Source organism: Sphaeramia orbicularis, chromosome 20, assembly GCF_902148855.1.
Source record: "Sphaeramia orbicularis chromosome 20, fSphaOr1.1, whole genome shotgun sequence".
Taxonomy (NCBI): Eukaryota; Metazoa; Chordata; class Actinopteri; order Kurtiformes; family Apogonidae; genus Sphaeramia; species Sphaeramia orbicularis.
In genome coordinates, this window is record NC_043976.1 from 25,395,936 (window position 1) to 25,417,823 (window position 21,888).

At 35.1% G+C, this 21,888-nt stretch overlaps 1 protein-coding gene across 1 annotated transcript; it reads left to right on the top strand.

Moving 5' to 3' along the window:
• Nucleotides 1-761: 761 nt before the first annotated feature.
• On the top strand, nucleotides 762-20,165 carry LOC115410959 (B-cell receptor CD22-like). Its single transcript, XM_030122814.1, has 10 exons — nucleotides 762-898; nucleotides 3,336-3,398; nucleotides 3,506-3,889; nucleotides 4,454-4,759; nucleotides 4,836-5,102; nucleotides 15,756-16,061; nucleotides 16,138-16,404; nucleotides 17,209-17,293; nucleotides 17,416-17,455; nucleotides 19,731-20,165. Exons 2-10 carry the CDS (start codon nucleotides 3,359-3,361, stop codon nucleotides 19,965-19,967), a joined length of 1,932 nt encoding a protein of 643 aa, XP_029978674.1. The 5' UTR covers nucleotides 762-898; nucleotides 3,336-3,358; the 3' UTR covers nucleotides 19,968-20,165.
• The last annotated feature ends 1,723 nt before the right edge of the window (nucleotides 20,166-21,888 follow it).

A 21,888-nucleotide genomic window follows, 5' to 3' on the forward strand; every position in this document is an offset into this window, starting at 1 on the left:
CTTCTATTTAGTACTTAAGACAAATAAAAAACATAATAGGTCTGATCTTCTTGTGCATCTGTGGAATACTGTAATAAAAGCAGTTTAACCCTAAATGACATCTTGTTGTGAATTTCAAATTCATTTTTCCTCAACATTTAACCTTTTTAAAGCAATTTATCAACATTTATTGGAATTTTATCCCTGAAATTTTGCATTTTTACTGCAAGTCAGATATTTTGCTAGATTTAATTTACTGAAACTGTAGGCATTCATAGAAGCTGAATAAATACAAAGGTTGTATCATAACAGAAAGCTGAAAGAAAGCTGAAGGACTTTTTTGAAAAATATGTGAACTGAACATAAAAAAAGGTGACAACAACTACTGCCATTTGTCAAACTCCATGGGTTTAATTGGTGAATCAGTGCTGTAGAACATGACAGTGTTTCCATGTCCACTTCAGAGCCTCTGAACATTCAAACATACATCTGATGTCAAAAAACTGCATTTTTCCTGAATTACTTCAATGCATTAACAGTATTAGTGGCTCATAAGTTATTAAATATTTTAGATCAGTACATGCTTTTGGTCAGCCGTGGCTGTGAAAACCTAAATATGAGAACTAACCTGTGTAAACTAACTGTTATTGGGCTTCGTGTGTGAGACAGTCATTTATCTGATCACTTTAAGGATATAAAATATGACCTCTTCCTGGTAGGATGTGATGACTAAAGTCAAAAGTGCATGTACTTCTTCACTGTGTCAGTCATGTGATGTGAGGCTTCAGTGCAAGTGAGTTTAGACCTTTTGGAAACTGCTGCAGTTTTTGTTCTGGGAGAGACCTGGGTTCAGTTCATGCACCGACTTATTAACCTTTAAAACATCTTTTCATTTTCAATTTCCCTGTGACCTTCTTGGGTAAGAAAACCTTTTTTGTACTATCATTTCTTATATACTTAATTTAGTTATTCTTCATCTATTGCACCAAATCTACATTTATTATTTCATTTAATCGTGTTGTAATTTAAGTCTCTTCTTTCTCAAATGCAGCTGTCCAGGTGTTTTTCAGCACAACTTAACCATTAAATCAGGTTGTAGAGAGCAAAATTGAAAGCCAATATGTGCCATACAGAAATGTAACATAAGCTGTACCAAAACTAATGTCAGCACATATTATATATAATGAATTACCGATTTCAGAATAACTAGTTACATGTGGCCGATTATTGTAATGCAATTATATCTAACTGTAGTATGTGATAAAAAAAAATAGTGAAATTAGTCACTAAGTCAATGGTTTGTGATTACAAAGATGTTACATCTGAATATATTCTGTTGAGTTAAGAGCTCAGTGATATTTAGAATATAACAGCTGAACATGATATGACAGGTCATCATGTTATCGAACAAGAAAAACAAAAAGTATCTGAAATCTAACACCAGCAAAAAGACTTCTAAAATATGTGTTAAAAGTACTGAGCAAAACTCTGACACCAACAAATGGTTTTTTGTTTTAGCAAATCATAATAATCATGTATTTATCAGTCTGTGGGTTCAGATTTAACCAGAATGTACAGGAACAACGTATTACACAATAAAAAGTTTCAACAGACCAAAGTGGGAAGTATTTTGTGAGACCTCCCTCTGCACTTCTGCACTAATATTCAGCCAGTTTAAATACTGACTTTTGCATGTGGAAGCCTTTCAGTTCTGATGATTCTGCGCCTGCACATACAGTATTTATGCAGATATTTGCTTTAAATTCAAGTTACTTAATACTGACAATTAACCTTTTACAGGGCACTCGTTGAAATACTCTGAAATTCAAAATTTCAACCTGAGTGTGTTATTGGACATCGTCATCTCCCTCCTCTTGCCATAAAACATTTGGGCAGCACTTGCTAAAAAGTAAACACATGCAATAAAACAACTGTTATAAGGTCATAAACTGACAAAAATCACTCATACTCACTACTGACAGCTTCAAAATGTCTATAAAATCTCTCTGAATCACTGTATAATGTTACAAAAACCGACATGGTTCTGGACCTCAATGAGGTACAGGATTGGCCCAATATTTAATACTTGAGGAAATTACCAAAAACAGTCACTTGCCTGATAAAGGGTTAAATAAATGTGCTGGTGTTTACAACCCTGTAAAAACAACACTGAAGGTGGGCTTTAAGGTTGTAAATCTGATGTGATTAGGACTTTTGTTTTATATTCATTATATTTCATTGACTTGTTCACACAATTTATAACATAAATTCATAGATAAAATTTTTTCAACAGCAAGTGAGTTGTAAAGGGTTTTGTAGGGGGAAAAAAGAAAAATAAAATCTTTAACAGCCTCTTATTGCTTTAATTTCTACTTGATATTAGACTTTTTATTAAGTTTTCATTGTTATTCATAAGCAAAATGTTGCACAAGAATAACCCAGAGCGAGTTAAATACAGAGGAACAAAAACTGACAATAAAAAAGCAACTAAAATCCAGAACTAAAATATCAAAGCTGAAATGTCATTTAGAACCAAATCACGTACTGTGTTCACTACAGTGTGCATTTGGTCTGAAAACAGAGTTATGTGCTCTGAATGCAGTCATGAAAATATGCATTCAAAAAGCTCATAATGACATGAACATGTATTTATGAGTCTGTTGATTATGAGAGAATGTGAGTCATTGTATACCAGTTAAGTCTATGAGTTTATAGCAATTATGGCATGTGCATTTATTAAAAACCTATTTTGTATATAAAAAACTACACATGTTAGTTAAGGCTGGGACACATGGTCAAAAATGTTTTCACAAATGTTCATATCAGCTGACATCAATAATCAAAATGACAAATGTTAAATAATTTCATACTTAAAGGCCGATTTTTGTATTTGGGGGAAATTTGAAGACATTAGAGGGTGATTTGTGGTTTTAGACAGAACATTTCTGAAATTTGGACACACAAAAACAAATATTAGAAAAACTTAAATACAAACAAAAAAAAAAGTCAAAATGTCCATGAATAACATTAAGTAAAAACAAGATGTCTAAGTGTTGTAGCTGATGATGTGAACAAAATAGACTTGAAAGACCAAATTAACAGAGTATAGAATTACATTAAAATAATCAAAATAATAACATGAAATCAATTTATGCCATGATAATGTCTTCATCATTTTATTGCCCATGTTTAATGTCAATACATGAAATAGCTCAAATTTACACAAGATTTAATGTTTTATTTAATGTTTGTGCATATTGTATATTCATTTATGTTTCAGATATGGAAATATATTGTATGCATTTATGAATTTTCATATGGGGAGACAAGTAATTTTCCTGTGTTTGTGAATCCAGGTTACAAGTATCTGTGTCTAAACATGGTGGCGAACATGTTGCTCTTGGTCCTTTCTCTGTCGGGTAAGATGGATGTTCAGATTTATTTGGAGACGATGCTCAAATGATTTAGAAACTGAGCCCGAACACCAGTGCAGACAAAGATATAAGAAATATTTGTGCTTTTGCAGGTGCTTCATCTATGTGTGATGTTAGGCCAGACCTTTTCATCTCTGCGCCGAAGAGCATGGAGGTTCTGTCGGGATCTTGTGTACGAATTCCCTGCAGATTCAGACTTCAAAATAAAGAGGAATTCGACAGCTCAAAAACTTCTTTCGGGGTGTGGATCAAAAGAGATTCCAGATTTCGAAAACACCCCCAGAATGTCATTTTCAACAGCAGTGGGACAGTAAAAACCTATCCAATGTATATTACTGGAAACCTGGGTCAGAAAAACTGCACCACTCTGTTTTCAAATTTAACCTCAGTTTATACAGAAAAATATTTCTTCAGACTTGAGAACGGGGATTTCAAAGCAACAGCTTCTTGCAATTCTACTCAAATCACGGTGAAAGGTAAGAGAGATCCGTTTAATGTCCAGATTGATCCCCTGGTTATTTAAACATTAAATATAATAATCATAACAATAAAGTATTTTTTTATGGATATTATTTTTGTGCCACTATAGGCATGTGCATAAATCAACTCAAAAAGGCATACATTCTTTAATTAATCTTCATTTATCGGTATTAAACAATTTGGAATATCACTTTATTTGTATGTAGAGTATTTTTTAACAAATAATCTGCTTACAGTGCTCAATAGGCAACATTATGAACATCATGACTGATATTCTTCAGCGTTATTCATGATTAAAAACATTAAATCATATATAAATTACTTATTAAATATTAAATGTGAGCTGCTGAAATGTTACATACAAATACTAGTACAGATTCAAGTGTTATCTACATGCCTTTGTGATATATTTGGACGATTTTTTTGTAAACAAAATGGCTAAATTGGGGACTTGGATATTGATACAAAGTGTATAAAATACTGATCTCACTAATTTAACAGTGTCAGTACTGTTTATATGCACAGCAGCATTCAGTGTAAAGTTTGTTTTAAAACCACAGATTCTCCTCCCAGTCCCAGTATTGAAGTCTCCCATCAGCAGCTGAAGGAGAAGGAGTCTGTCACTATAACCTGCTCAGCTCTCACTCCCTGTCCACACTCCCCTCCTAAACTCACCTGGAATCTACAACAAGATGCTGCAAATAACATGGAAGAAAACACAGACCAAACATTTACAACTAAAATCAGACAGATCATCACTGTGTCAGACCAACATGATGGATTCAACATCAGCTGTTCTGCAGCATATCCTGTGGACGGAGGAAGAAACAAAACAGCAGAAAAAAACATCACCCTCAGTGTTTCATGTAAGACAAACACAGTTTAATTCATGGATTATCATCTGGTTTTCGGTGTTAAACTTCAGTTCTGTGTGTCCTTCAGATGCTCCTAAAAACACCTTAGCGTCCATCAGTCCCTCAGGTTCGCTGTGGGCAGGTATGTGGGTGAACCTGACCTGCTCCAGCAGAGCCAAACCTCCTGTCAGCAAATTCACCTGGTTCAAGACCAGCACACATGGACCCATCAGCGTGTCTGAAGGAGATGTTTACAGCTTCAGTTTGACCAATGACACTGAAGGAGATTATTATTGTGAAGCAATAAATGATCTCGGGAAAAAAAAGTCATCAGTGATTCATGTGAATATTGAAGGTAAATATTAAACCTTATTATTTTATTCAGTGTAATATTATTGGATGACATTTTTTTAAACATCAGAGACAATAGACAGACATCATGAATCATCATAAATCAATATCATTTTCATCATGTTATGTCTTTCACCAGTGATTTGTCTAAATATTGAAGGTAAACAATAAACCATATAATATTAACCAGCGTAATAATTCCCCTTCTTCTTAAGCTAAATAAAACCCAAGTGGCTTTATTGGAAAATGCATTGTAATAAAGATGACAACACGCTTGGTTTTTCTGAACTCATTAAATGTCATCTTTTAAACATTCAGTGCCCATATAAAGTATTAAACTCCTTAGATGTTATCCCCTTTGATTGCATTTATAAATGGAATCATGGTCTATACATATATTTGACTATAGTTTATTTAAAAAGTGTCAAACGGAAACATTTCTCTGAAGTTATGTCAATTGATTCAAAGTAAATAAAGTAAAATAAAATCTGTCTGATGTGACTGTATTATAAAGATGCCTTTATTTAGTAACACCAGTACTCTTGGTTACAATGACACCATGAAGGCAAAAGAAGACTTCAAGCAGCTCACAGAAAAGGAAAAATATAATGCTGAAAAATATAAGTCCATCACTAAGAAATTGAAGGAATATGGCACACAAACTCAAAAATCCTGGAAGACAATTTGATTCAGTCTGCAGCACAACAATGTGTTAGAACTCCTTGACACATGAAATGGAGGACTCAAATGCACGACTCACAAAAACTTAAGATTTTAACAAAAGTATTTTAATAATAAAAAAGTGATTAACAAAAAGTGCTCACAAGGAGGATATAAAATCTACAAACAAATCTCTATGAAAAACTCTTTACAGAAGAACTTGAAACATAAAACTGACAAACATGGCAAAAAAAACCTGGTAGGCAGCTTGACATGACACACCATGACAGAATCAGACGAACTGGCACAAGATAAAGGGAGACAGGACTGTTTATACATGAGGTAGGGGAACACAGGTGACACTAATCGGGGTTCGGGCTAACAATCACACTGGCGGGAAAACACACAAAGGGAGGAAGTCAGGGTCTGAAACAAGAGGGAAGAGATGTGTACAAAATAAAGCAGAAAGTGGAAGACAGGACCAAATGTGAAACTCTAACTGAACATAAAGTGACTAATGAAACAAAGACAAAACACTGAAAACCAAAGACGAGACATGAAACACTAAATATTAACATAATTAACAAATCTGACGAGACATGACACAATGTTGTGATGCATGCAGGGAAAACAGAAATGGTTTAAAGACAACGAGGTGAATGTTCTGGAATCAAAGCCCAGATCTCAATCCAATGGAGAATTTGCTTCACACCTGATCCCTGATGGAGTTTTATTAGTTTTATAGAAGGAGAATGTAGTAAAATTACAATATCCAGATGTTTAAGTCTGACTGAGCCCTACCACAGCCTACACAATGGCTGCCAAAGGGTTATCTACTTAATACTGACTGAAAGGGGTGAATATAAATGAAATGACCTATTTTCTTTACATATTGTAATTCATTTCCATTAACTTGTTGAAATCTTTTTCTACTTTGATATTGAAGGTAAAATCTGGTCAAAAAAACATATTTTATCGACCATGGTTTCATTTCTAGAAGCAGTAAAAGGGGAAAATATCCAAGGCGGTGGATACTTTTTATGGACATGGATTTGGTTCTCACAGGACAGTGACGCTACAAATATATGATGATCTTATATAATAGGTACAGTGGTGTAAATTAAATTACGAATAGCATATAAAGAAGATCAAATACTACGCCTTAAACATCTATAACAGTACAAGGCAGCATACACATCAACCCAAAACATCACATACAGTAGTAAAACACTGACCATTTCATTGCACAATTATTAAATTTAGAATGAACTTTGATGTGTAGTAGTTTTTGGAGTGTTTTCACTATTACTTTTATTTAAGTGAAAGGTTCTGAAGACTTCATCCATCACACATACACAGACTTTCTCTCTACATCTATAGTTTAAAAATACTGCTAAAGGTCTGTCTGACCTTATCTCTTCTGCAGCAGTTAGTAGTTCATCATCGTTGGTCGCCGCTATCGGAGGGATCATTGGACTTATCGTACTCATCTGTGTGGTTATTGCTGTTTGGTAAGTGTGTTGTTCAGACAGAAAAACATGAAACTTGTGTGAATAAACAGTAGTTAGTAAAGAAATGAAACATTTACTTAATAAAGTTGGTTTTAATAAATAAAAAGGTGATTTAAACATTCAATCTTAAACAGTTTCAGTTGAAAAAAAAAAAGGAAATTTGTAACATTGTGCACATTTAATGACAATAGGGTATTTATTTTTCTAATTTAAAAGTCATTGATTACACTTAGGTCATTTGAAAACATGATGATGTCATGACCAGTTGATGAACAATAAGTTGCTGTTTCTGTAAAAAAAAAACATTATTGGGCCATTGTGAGCTATTTCTGTAAATTCTGTGAACAATGAACGCTCTCATTGATGTCTAAAGTTAAGGAAATTTATGTAGAGCATTAGTGGACCTAAAATGTAAATAATCTTCATTAAATGTTTAGCAAATTTAATTACATCCATGGACAAGTATGTACATTTGAATCAACCTGTTGTGAAATCAGTTATTTTAAGTGTCTAGGTTCAGATTTTATAAAGCATTTTAATTCATATTTTTGCGACGTTAAATCAACACAAATATGATTATGTTTCACTTTGTTACCATCATTTAAAAAAAATAATCAGTGGCCATATATTTTACATCTCAGTATGTTTTAATCAAATCATTTGTGTCATTAAGTTTAACTGTTCCTAAATGTCTAAATAGCAGTCTCATTATTTCCAGGAGGTTGAAGTCAAAACATCTGACATCTGAACATCCACAGGTAAGATCTTCTAGATCATTACTTTTACTTTGTGTGCTTTAAATATATTTTGTGTCATGTGAAGAGGCTGAAAAAGTTCCTCATTGCTAAGTTGAATGCGAAAAACACAGGAAATGTGATGAAATGTCCAAACAGCCCCCACAAGATCCACTCCGGGAGAAAAACTCTGCTCATATTCAAACAACCAGATTATCTGCTGTTGGGAATAAAAACAAAAAAAAACACTTTACAAATTAATCAAAGTTAGTAAGTGCAGTAATAAACATTTACAGTTAATAAAAGTCCCCTAATGGATCTAACAACAAACTAAAGGCGCTTATATGAACTGAGGTAAAGTTGAAATGATTTTATTTTTAGACACATTTCTCTTTTTATTCCTTTATCTATACACATCAGTAACCACCTTTGACCTGATGTGGTGATTACATACTGAGTCCCAGTTACACTTGATCAATAAAATATCACATTGTCACAGTCATTTCATAAGAAGAGACAAAAATATTTTATTTCAACTTCATGGGCAACAGTGTTTAAATAAAATCGCACTGAGATGGTTATGATTGAGAAACAGGACTATTAAATATTTACATATGGACAAATGTTTAACTACTGGACCCATTATTTATATGCATGACATTAACTGCTGGTTAATGTGCATCACTGCTTCTAATGTAATTTTCTGGTCATAACCAAAAATGTTAACTAGACCAATAGTGAGAGACAGACCAACCTATAATAAAATATATAAAATTGATAAGATCAAAAATAACAGTATCAATATAATCATCACTACCATCATCATTATTATTATTATTATTATTGTTATTAGTAGAAGTAGTAAACTTCAGACCTAAACTTTAACAGCCACATTAAATCAATTACATCATCAGCCTCTTACCATCTCAAAAACATTGTCAGAATCAAAGGTTTACTGTCTAAACCAGACTTAGACAGACTTATCCATGCATTTATCTCTAGCAGGTTAGACTACTGTAATGGCCTTCTCACTGGACTGGCTGCTGCTCGGGTCCTGACTAGAACTAGGAAGTACGACCATATTAGTCCTGTGCTCAGATCTGTGCACTGGCTTCCTGTGGCTCAGAGAATAGACTTTAAAATAGCTCTGCTGGTCTGTAAGTCTGTCCATGGTCTAGCAACAAAGTACATCTGTGACATGTTGGTCTCATATGAACCATCTCGGACCCTGAGAACCTCAGGGACTGGTCTAAGAACCTCAGGGACTGGTCTTTTGCTGATGCCCAGTGTCAGGACTGTGTTTCAGTTCTATGCAGCTAAACTTTGGAACAGTCTTCCTGATGACATGAGACAGACCTCTACTCTGACAATGTTTAAGTCCAGGCTGAAAACAGCGCTCTTCAACTGTGCATAGAACAACTGAAAGGGTTCTCTCTGCACTCTTCTCTTTTACTTCGTTTTAATTGATTATTATTTATGTTTTATTGATTATGTTTTAATTGTAATTGTGTGTTTTAACCTGTCTCTTTTCCATTTTTGTAAAGCACTGTGAATTGCTCTGTGTATGAATTGTGCTATACAAATAAATCTGCTTTGCCTTGCCTAGAAGTATTATTATAGAAGGAGAAAGCTTTTTAGATCATTTATCATTTTATTCTTTTTTGCAGAGCATTGCAACTGAAGACCCAGGCACAACCACAGCAAAAGAAGACAACATCCATTATGGACAGATCAACTTCTCCAAACGCAGACCTGACCCACAATATGAGTCAGTGCAGGAGGCCAGAGGACAGCAGCAGCAGGAAACTGTGTACGCTTACGTAAAGGTGTCGAAGACAGATCACAGTTCTGATATCTACGCACAAGTGAAGAAGTAAGACAAGAGTCTAACTTAAAGCATGAAGGAGGTGATCATGTGGATGTTAGACAGGAGTAGTTCAGGGACAGTTGTATGAAACAGAATCCGAGACACTTGAACAAAAATGTATGTAACTGTGACAGGATTAGTGTGGGTTTTTGTTTTACCTCCTAAAAAATGAATACCCATTCAAGTGTGTGTTGTATTTAGAATAAACACTTAAACCTACCAGAGTTGAATGACAAAAAGAGCGGTTGTGCAGTCTGTGTTGTTGCGTCACCGTGATGTTTTCCATGTTATTTCCAAAGGACAAGGACCTCAACTCCAGAATGAAGCTAATGAGGAAGTGTCTTAATAGTGATACCACTGACTCAGCATGAATATAAGCCTGACTATACTCAGCCTGAATATAAATAACAAATACTCAGCCTGAATATCAATATTAAGTCAGTCATTTTTCCCAAGGAGTCACTTCGATGTCATTTAATTTACATGGACTCTAATAAGTAATTTGATGCTTTGTCTTCAAATTCTGACCAGATCTCAGGTCAGATAGTAGCTTTTGTGTCAGTTTATTTAATAAGACTGTTTTTTTCCTATCAGACAGCTCAAATGGTGGGTTATAAGTTATATCAACTAGACTGTACAATAACGTTACTGTTTTATTGAATCAGTAAGCTAGCATTTAGTATTATCCTAGTCCTTGCAATCCCACATCTCTGCTTGTTTTGTCCAAATATGGTCACTTCAGGATCCAAAAAAGGAAACATATAATATATAGGTACATCAGGGGGTACATCAGTAATTACCTAGACCCTGACAAATTAACCAATCAAGGCAGAAGTTTTATGAGGTGGAATTGCTGCTCTATTGTGAGTCCAGTCATTCAGAATGAAGTAATAAAACACTTTCACCTCAAAATGCCAGAAAATGAATGACTGACGGGCTGAACACCAGTGATTAGAGGTGGTAAGACTATTTTTAATGCAAATTTTCATTGTTCTACATTTTTGAAGTATCAAGCTGAGCCATATTTTTCCATATTTGTATTTTTTTTTCCATGTTCTACCACCAGTATTGATATGTTAATCCAATCTGCAGCTCAAAAAACATGTTTCAGTGTTTAGCATCACATTACATATCCTTGTACTTAAACTGTGAGGACGCTTTTTCTTTGCTGATTGTATTTCAGAGCTGTGAACAGGGAACTGCTGTTTCAATTTTGAAAGCTAACAGGATATGACCACACTTTTGCAGTAACATCAACAGTAAATGGTTAATGTGCTAATAGACTGTTTCCCTTTTTTTCATGTTACTAATGTGCACATGTAATATCATGAAATATACTGTACGTTTAAAATATTTACTTAATTTTATTTATTTTTTAAAATAATTTGCTTAGTTGAAGCAGCACCACTGTCTCTGCATGTTAAGTATTTATTCATTGCACAAAAATAAAAATCATGGGAAAAAACCTACTGATTAACTTTGAACTTGTGAGGTTTGTCATTTGTGGTAAATTTGAGATGCGTTTCCTCTGCTTGAGTCAAGATAAGTCCTTTAAGTATCCCTCTATTGTGTTTTCTTTACTTAATTCCAGATATTATCCAGATTTGCTTTATCTTTGTTCAGATTCGTCATGCAGATGTTTTCTTGCTGGAAGCTGTTTTCACCAGTACAGGAAATACAAAACTAAATGACGTAGTCTGTTGCAACATTTCCTTAGAGGGCTGTGGGCAAAGAAGCAGATTTAATCATCAAGCTTGTCATGGAACTGACACACAGCAATTTCCATAATTACCAATTACGGATATCTTTTGCATGTCCATACTGTCAATTTCGCAGACATATTTCACACCCGTTTCACTCGCAGAGCCTTCCGCATTACTGGTGACACCTCCCACCCCTCCCCTCCCAGTGTTCTGCCTTCAGGGAAAAGGTACCTGAGTCTCTGGGCCCAATCCACAGTTTTGTCCATCAGGCTGTCAGGATGCTGAACTCTGTCCACTTCTTCCCCCTTCTGCCCCCATATTTACACAAAGATTCTACCGCAACCATTTTTTTGCACATAAGACTCAGTAGATTTACATCCTGTGATTCTCTCACATTAGCTGCTGACTGTCTTCTGCACTTTATAAACATTGCACTACTGTCATATCTGCTGCTGTTTGGTTCCATTATGCACTTTCTCACGTCATAAATACTACTATATTGCTCTACTGCTACTGCTGTAAATAGATTGACATGTACACTTTATATTCTGCAATAGTTTATTCTTTATACTGTCATTCTTATTCTATTTTTACCTCTTTTTTTTTAAATGCATGACATTGAACTAGGTGAGAGAAATAGTATCTCAATTTTCTGTTTGTTCTGTGCATGTAATTAACAATAAAGAATCTTTGAATCTAACACAGAAAATCCATAATTAAATGATATAAACCAGGAGTATCAGACTCATTTTAGTTCAGGGGCCACATATAGCCTCATATGATCTCACGTGGGACAGACTGGTAAAAAGGGTGAAAAAAAGTAAAATTACATCATGAAAATGAAAGGTTGAAAAATGTGAACATCATGAACAACCTGAAATTTAACAGTTTATCATTTACACATGTGCATTACACCTCACAGATTACAGTAGAGCAACAAAGGTACAAAACATCAAATAACAAGCATTTGATTGTTAAAACTGTACTTTTGAGAAAGGACATTTTCATGCAATTTTAGTTTTTTACACTAAAACAAACTTGGAGTTGTCATAATTTATAGGTTATTATGCTATTGTTTTACTAATCTGATCCACAGGAGATTGACTTGTTTGTTATTATCTAAGTAATTTTTGCACAACACCATAAAAGAAAAACTCTCAGGGGCCTCTAAAGGCTCATATATATGAACTATATTTGAGTGGTAAATCTCAGTTATGTCTAACCTGTGATGGTAGTGCTGTGTTAGAACTAGAGACACAAGACTTGGACCCAAATGCACAACCAACGGACAGGAATAAAGTTAAAGAGTGTTTATTAAACTCGGACAAAATTAACAGTTCACAAAAAGGTTTCGTTAAGGAGTCTTCGCAGGTCAGACTGTGTGAATTCGTCACGGCGTCCGAGACCAGCAAGGGAAACTCTCTGCCCGGGTCGGGAGCACACGAGGGTAACCCGACTAGGAGGAAACAGAGGAGAGTCAGGGGACAGACCAGGCCATACACAGAGGATCCAGAAAACAGGCAATGGTACATAGGGATAAAGCAAAGCACTAACCGTGAGTCCAGGCAAAAGTCGAAAACCAGTGAGACAGAATCAGGCAGAGGTACAGGAAGGGATCAGGCAGGCTCGGGAGTCGAAGACAAACCGGGTCAGGAACAGACAGGCAGACGAACAGGTTCAGAGAATCGCTGGTAAGTAATCACAACACAAGGAAGGAATACAAACTGGCGACTAACCGAGGGGAACACAGGGTTTAAATACAGAAGAGGGCGGGAAGACAATTGGACACAGGTGGAGACAATCAGGGAGGAGTCAGGTAATCAGGTAAAAGGTGAACACAAAAAGGAAGTAAAGACACCAGACGAGACACATGAGGGAAACTACAAAATAAAACAGGAAGTGACACACAAGACAGACAAAACATACAAGAGTCCAGTACTGATATGACATGCTGTTGTATTTACATGTGGTTTAATCCTCATAAACACACAAGATTTTTTGCATATTTTGTCTAAAGAGGATACAAGGTTCACTGCACATTTCAGAGCCAACTGCTTGTTTTAACATTGACACTGAAGTTCCTCAGGTGACTTTTAGTTCTGTATTTACTTCTATCAGGTTATGGCAGAATTAAAACACTTGAATTTGGCCAGATTGTAATTCATTATGATTCTTTAACATTAAGTAGCTGTGTTTTTATTTGCACACCTACATTAATTACTTGTGGCTGATGCTTTGTGTATCAACAATTAATGGACAAATGAATTTCCCTGAGGACACTAATAAAGTGTTCATCTAACAATATAACGGGCTGAGTGAAATCTATATTAGCATTTCATGACTAAACCTGCTGTGGTGGACTACAACAACCTGACACTAAGAACAGAAGTTGTCAGTTTGGATCTGTTACACTTCAACTGAAATATAATAATAGTTTTGTATGTTTATTTAATTTAATTTAAATATTTTGTTCACTTTGATTCATGTTGTTGCTTATTTTGTTTGTTTTTTTTGTTTGTTTTTTTCATTCATGTTGTTGACGCGTATTTTGTTCAGTTTTAGCTCATATTGTCAAGTATATTAAATTATTAATTCAGTTTACATTCCCTTTACGTCAAATGAACCACCACCAGACATTAAATAAAATACAAGACTATATCTGGGAATATACCCCTGGTTTGAGAGCACCAAATATGGGCTCCTATCGGATGGAAAGTTTTACAGCTTCTCCAATAAACAAACGTCATCAGTCATTCATCTCCTTCTTACTAAAGAGGAAGGGCTCAGTGACATAAAAAAGACCATCTTCAGACAGACAGAGATAGATAGATAGATAGATAGATAGATAGATAGATAGATAGATAGATAGATAGATAGATAGATAGATAGATAGATAGATAGATAGATAGATAGATAGATAGGTTTTGTAACCAAATGTGTTCTGTAGGTTGCACCACAGAGGCAGGCATTATTTCTACAGCTTATAAAGGAAGTTGTCTGTTTGCTCAGTTGTGTTCAAGCTGGAATATGCAAACTGCACCACAGTGAGCTCGCCTGGTAAGAATCTGTCTAAAACCTACTTTCATTTTTTTTTTTGCTTTGTTAACTGTTTTATGTTGGCAGATCTGGATGAGTTTCATGGCAGGTCGCTCTCTGAACATGGGGACGTTCCTGTTACTTATTCTCCTGTTTTGTTCAGGTAAGCTGCTGTGAATTTTATAAATTGAAAATTTTACCAAAAAGCGAAATTTGTGTTGGATCGTTCTTTGGATACAGTTCTTTGTTAATTAAAAAATTGGTTTTACAGATGTTTTACCTGCCTGTATTCCTGATCTACACCTGACTATCACTAGACCGAGGGAAATAAAGGCACTGAGTGGATCCTGTGTACAAATCCCATGCAAGTTTAGTAGTATACCAAATGAGGACTTCGACAACACAAGACGTCATTTTGGCATCTGGATGAAAACCAACACAAATAAAAACAATGCAGTTTTCAACAGTAGTGGGAAAAATACCTATGGATCCAATTATCCAATGACTATTACTGGAGAGTTGAGCCAGAGAGACTGCACCACTCTGTTTTACAATTTAACCAAAGATTATGACGACAGATATTACTTCAGAATGCAGAACTGGCCATTCAGAGCAACAGCCTCCTGTGACCCTGTTAAAATAACTATTGAAGGTAAGAAAGATTTATATATTAAGTTTGGTGATGTTGACGACATGTAAAATAAGAGGTAACTATTATTTTTGGGCTGAAACCTTCATTGTGAAACTGAATTCTGTAATGAACAAACACATGCATGCATGCAGTGTTGGTATGTGCTACATTTACTCTTGATACCACTTGATATGCTCTGTGTGTTTCAGTGTTAATATATTTGGACTCTTTTTACTGTATACACTGTGATGTTATTATAAGAAAAGATCTGAGTAACACCATTTTCTCGTCCACAGTGTTTATGGTGTTATTTTCTGTATCAGTAGTCCCATGAGGAAGCCTCCTGTACATGTATAGTGACATTTAAAAGGGGAAGTCTCATGTATTAAATAATTTCAGAAAAAAAATTCTGTGAGTCACATGAGGATTTTCTACAAGCATTAAAGTCTGCTTAACAAAATGCATTTCTGTTAAACATTTATTTGATTATATTTATCATTAAATCTGAACCACAGATTCTCCTCCCAGTCCCAGTATTGAAGTCTCCCATCAGCAGCTGAAGGAGAAGGAGTCTGTCACTATAACCTGCTCAGCTCTCACTCCCTGTCCACACTCCCCTCCTAAACTCACCTGGAATCTACAACCAGACGCTGCAAACAAGACGGAAGAAAACACAGATCGAACATTTACAACTAAAATTCAACAGAACATCACTGTGTCAGACCAACATGATGGATTCAACATCAGCTGTTCTGCAGCATATCCTGTGGACGAAGGAAGAATCAAAGCAGCAGAAACAAACATCACCCTCAGTGTTTCATGTAAGACAAACACAGTTTAATTCATGGATTATCATCTGGTTTTCAGTGTTAAACTTCAGTTCTGTGTGTCCTTCAGATGCTCCTAAAAACACCTCAGCGTCCATCAGTCCCTCAGGTTCGCTGTGGGCAGGTATGTGGGTGAACCTGACCTGCTCCAGCAGAGCCAAACCTCCTGTCAGCAACTTCACCTGGTTCAAGACCAGCACACATGGACCCATCAGAGTGTTTGAAGGAGACGTTTACAGCTTCAGTTTGACCAGTGATCCTGAAGGAGGTTATCATTGTGAAGCAACAAATGATCTCGGGAAACAAAACTCATCGGTGATTCATGTGAATATTGAAGGTAAATATTAAACCTTATTATTCTATTCAGTATAATATTGTTAGATGACATTTTTTAAACACCAGAGACAATATAGTAGAACAGTTCTCCCTAAATGTACATAAATACATCATGAATCAGTACAGATCTGTATCATTTGAATCATGTTATGTCTTTTATATTGTTTTGGTCTTCCTTGTTTGTTTTTTTTTAATCACATATTTTTCATTTTGTAATTTGCATTTTTTTGCATCTTTTACATCTTCTAACTCTTGTCAGTCTTGTGTTGTTATTTTGGATATTTTATCCATTTTATTTCATCCTTTTATTCATGTTAAGTCTTTTACATCATAATTTTCATCTGTTTTTTTGTCGTTACCATCATACTAGGCTAGTTAGCTTTTACTTACTTATTTTTTATCTTGTGTCTTTTCCGTCTTGCCTGTCTTGTTAATGTTAAAGTAGAGGTTAAGATCACAGTTTATCTTCAGTACATGGAAACAGCAGCTGATTCAACTTTGTTCTAAATTTGTTCTAACTCTCCTGTAATGTTTGAAATATGGTATTTTCATTCAAGAACCTCAATTCATATCACTGAAGGAGGTGTTTATTAATGTGTGGCAGAAATATTCTGGAAAAACAGACATAATGAGAAATGCTTTTAATAATAGCAGGAAAGTGGATAATACAGCACTGAATGTGCATATTTAATATTTTATTTCCTATTCACCCTACTTCTTACACATGTACATGCATTAACACTTAATCTTTTTTTTTTTTTTAAATGTGCTCTTGTCTTTTTTTTTTTTTTTTTTTTTTTTTCAGTAAAAAACAGCTCTCTGCAATGGGAGGCAGTTCTTGGAGGAGTCATTGGGATCATCATAATCATCTGCCTGGCTGTCTGTCTTTGGTAAATACTACAAGTCATAATAAAATACACAATATAACCTGTTTTCTGTCAGCTTTGGTACTTCAATGGCACACTGTCAGTTTAACTAGTAACATGATTCTAACAGCCTTTCATATTTTCAGGTGTTTAGTATTGAAACGCCGACCACAAAAACAGACTGAGGTGAGATGAATCTTTGTTCTTCCTTTTTCTTTTTTCTTTTTTTTTTAATAAATATGCAATTTTTTAAAATTTATTTATTTTTTTATGTAACCTTTATTTTACCAGGATATATTCCATTGAGATTAAAAACCTCTTTTACAAGGGAGTCCTGGCCAAGATAGGCAGCAGCAAATACAACACACAGTTACAGGATTGGATGGTTAAAACACATCTAACAGACACATTTGATAATAAACAGTTAGTAAAAATAACATTTACAAGCAGATTAAGAAAAACAAGTACAAGTTATGGAGTTGTTGTAGTTGGAGTCAAGAACTCTCAGTTTGGACTTAAAAGCGCTCAAAAAAATTAACTGAGTTAGTTTTCAGTCTTTCTGTCGCTGATTCCATGTATAAGGTGCAGAGTAAATAAATGCCCTTTGACCCATTTCTGTGCAGGCAAATGGAACAGAGCAATATATGATCATTTGTACAGAGAGAACAAGTATCAGAATTTCTCTTCTCAATTAATGTGCAAATGTAGACCAGCAAGAGGCCAAAGTATTGTCTTATATAGAAACATATACCAATGGCTGATCCTTCTGGTGGACGGACTAGGACATCCAACCTGAGAGTACAACTCAGGGTGGAGAGTCGACACTTTACAGTTGGTGATAAACCTCAGAGAAGCATGGTAGACATCTGAAGACTCTGAGCAGAAGCACTCATGTATAAAACAGCTCCATAATCCAGTAGTGATAAAAAAAAAAGCCATTTTTTTTAAATTAAAAGAAAAACACAATTTGTTTCAAGAATAAAAACTTAGCTTTAGCCTCAGTTTCTTCTCAAGGTTTTCCACATGTGGCTTGAAAGTGAGGGAGTCATTTAGATATTTATAGATATGAAGCACCTCTATTTCATTTCCCTCCAGAGTGGTCACTAAGGGGAACGTTTATGGAAATTTCCTTGAATTGGAAAACAACACAAATTTCGTCTTGTCTGCATTAAGAACCAGTTTCAGGTTAATTTATAATGAGTGCTCGACAGCAACGAAGGCTCTCTGTAGAGATTCAACGGCCTGTACAAAAGTTGATCCACAGCAGTAAATAATTGTGTCATCAGCATGAAAGTGCAAATTAGCAATACACCCAGATCATTAATATAAATACTAAATAAGAGGGGGCCTAATATAGAACCCTGTGACACCCCCTTGTGGACAGCAAATCATGCATTTCATGTATTACGTAGTTCAATTATTCTGTGGTGTATTGCAATGAGTAATAACTGTCATTGATGTTGGTACTCCCATCACAAGGTATCGCCATGGTATAAGGTTGGTAGTAGTGTCATAATGAGTGTGAGCCGCAGAAAATACCTCACCCGAATTATAGCATTGTCTCAGTGTGTGATTCTTACTATTAAGAGCACATGAAGAGCCCACTGTTATATTACAGTAGTATAAGACATAAAGTCATAACATCTACAGTATGTGTGACTTTTGTCTTACTTCCTACTGGAGTTTAATGTTGCACAGCCCTGTTCTGCTATACTGGTTTTCACATTAATGGAAGCTGAATGACCGAATAAAGCAGACTTTTAATAGAAAAAATGAATAAAATTTTAAAGAAATGCATCTAGTTTTGTTTAAGAAAAATATTCCTGTTGATATTGAGCTAGACTGAGTGAGACACTTCTGTTTCAGAATATTAAATCTTTCTGTTGCACAGTTCGCATAATCTTTTTTCCAGTTCTTTTAAAATGTAAAGCTCATTACAGCCTTTTTTATTCTACTTTTTGTTCATAATCACTGTGACTTAACCTGCTGACACCGTTACATTTTTCTACCTTTTACATCGTTTTAACTTTAACCTGTCGTCCTCATGAGTCAACATGGAGTTAAACGTCTATAGCTGAGGTAAAAGCGCATGAAGTGGAAAAGATTTTATGGTTGATTTATGATTGAGTACATTTGTAGTTTTATATGCCATGTCCTTGAAATGAAGTTTGATTTTTTTTGTCACACACTGATCTTATGCAGTGGAATAAACCCATTGTCCACACATTTCTAAAAACAAAGGAGGCTTAGTTTGTATATTTATCAGGTCCTACTCAATCCAAATAACTATGAGAAAATCTAAACTGAAGGTTAATACAAGATAAGTTTGTTCTATTTATGAAAACTCCTCTTCTCTTTAGTACCTGCTATTACAGTATAATATGACCTGGAGGAACTTCTCACTAAAACAAACTCAGAAGTTCTTGTTCCTCACAGCCTTTTTGTTCCTCTTATTTCACAGAATCAGAGGCTTGAAGAGCTATCTGATGTTTCAGCAAATAAAACGGAAGACGAAATCCAATATGGACAGATTGACTTCTCCAAGGGCCAGTCTGGAGGGTCGTCTCCCAATGGGCTGGACAGTGGACATCAGCAGGAGACGGTGTACGCACAGGTCAAAGTGTCTGGAGCAGCACAAAGTCTAACACACACTGGTGACGGCTCAGAAGACCTGTATGCACAAGTCAACAAGAAATGAGTGTAGCTTCAACAGGAAAATACAACCAGTCTCATATCAAAATGAGAAATAGCTATGACAGTTTCAATCTGAATGTTTTTGTGTTAATATTGCTAATATTGCTAGTATAGTAAATATTTGTTATTTTTCTCATGCATTTATTTGTATTGTTAATACTGGAGAACTCAAATCTGAATAAAGAGTGTTGCTTATGATTTGGATCCAGAGACATGTTCTGTAATATGCGTTTAGATTCATAAGTATTTGGACTGTGACATATTTTTTGCAGTTTTTCTTCAGTACATCACCACAGTGGGTTTGAAATGAAGCAGCTGAGATGTGATTGAAGTGTGGACTTTCAGCTTTATTTATTATAACCTTTATTTAACTAGGAAAAAAGCTCATTGAGGTTAAAAATCTCTTTGTCAGAGAATCCTAGCCAAGACAGAAGCAGCAGCAGCAATTACACAAAACAGACATCACAGCCATACTAAAAATGTACATTAAACACAATGACAGTCAGTTCTAAAATCATCCATAAAACTCTAAAATAAGCACATACATATAAACCACTATCATTATTTTTAAACATTCTAAAAGTAAAACAACAATATTCCTTAAAAGCATCTCAAAGCAGAAACCGATTAAATTAGAAAAACATCTACATCCAGATTTATCCTTTTCCCATTCATTTAAAATGACATTGAATGTGTTCAAAGAGACCAGGGGCCTCATGTACAAAGACTTGCGTGGATTTCATACTGAAACCTGGTGTACGCCCAAGCAGATGTAAAATACATTTAGCTTTAGTACAAGTGGTTCAAGTATTTTAGAAGTACAGCCATTTTCATACAATGTCCCTCCATTTTCAGATGCTCAAAAGTAATTGGACAAACTAAGGTTGTTATAAATATGAGGATTGTTTTCAATGCTTGGATGAAAATATTGGCTGAAGTCTGGAACCCATGGACATTACTGAACTCTGAGTTTGCTCCTGGAGATGCTTTTCCAGGTCTTTCCTACAGTTCCCTTTAGTTGCTGCATGCTCATGGGGTTTTGTGCCCTCACTTTAGTCTGCAGTAACTGAAAAGCTGCTCTATTGGGTTGAGATCAGGTGACTGATTTGTCTGCTGAAGAATATTCTATTCCTTGACCTTCAAAGCTCTTGGGTTGCTTTTACAGTAATTTTTGGGTCATTATCCAAAGTTTTTGTCATCTGATAAAAGAAAACCCCTTTCTCATAACAAAACAAACCTTCATTGTAATCATTCCATGCTATCTGTTTCATGTATTAGTTCAGTTGTGCATTGTTTGACCTTCCACTTACTTCCCTCTGGAGTTTGTGTTGCACAGCCCTGCTCTGTGCTTTATTGTTCTTTACGTTAACGGAAGCCACGTGACAGAAAACACTTTGGTTCAGCTACGTTAAATGAAACCAGTCAAAGAATCACATGTCTCATTAAAAAAATGGAAGGACTAAATGCTAAAACAGTGTTTTGCATGTTACTCTAGAGTGAGCGAGACACTTCCACAACTTCTCAGTGTAAGAATATTAACCCATAAAGACCCAAACATCCACATGTGACCAAAAGCATCTACTGATCTAAACTGTTTAATACCTGTTGATCCACTAATCCTATCAATACATGTAAATAATTGGTGTAAAATGCAGTTTGTCATCTTTTCATGGTCATCAGATATAACCCATTTGGACATTCAGATTCTCCATAGTTACCGTGGAAACACTGTCATCTTCTACAACACTGATTCACCAGTTAAACCCATGGAGTTTGATATATGATTGTGGATGGACACACTTGGTTTATGTTTAGTTAATGACATATTTTAGTGAAAAAGTCACATTTTTTTCAGTTTTCAGTGTTTTTGATGTAATAACTCTCAACTTTAGTCTGAGCTTTAATGAACATCTACATAATCAGTA

Excerpts from the sequence above, each read along its gene's own strand:
- LOC115410959 (XM_030122814.1), top strand. The coding sequence starts at position 3,359 with ATGGTGGCGAACATGTTGCTCTTGGTCCTTTCTCTGTCGG. Across the intron at positions 5,103-15,755 it reads GATTCATGTGAATATTGAAG|ATTCTCCTCCCAGTCCCAGT; the intron begins GTAAATATTAAA and ends TCTGAACCACAG. Across the intron at positions 16,062-16,137 it reads CATCACCCTCAGTGTTTCAT|ATGCTCCTAAAAACACCTCA; the intron begins GTAAGACAAACA and ends TGTGTCCTTCAG.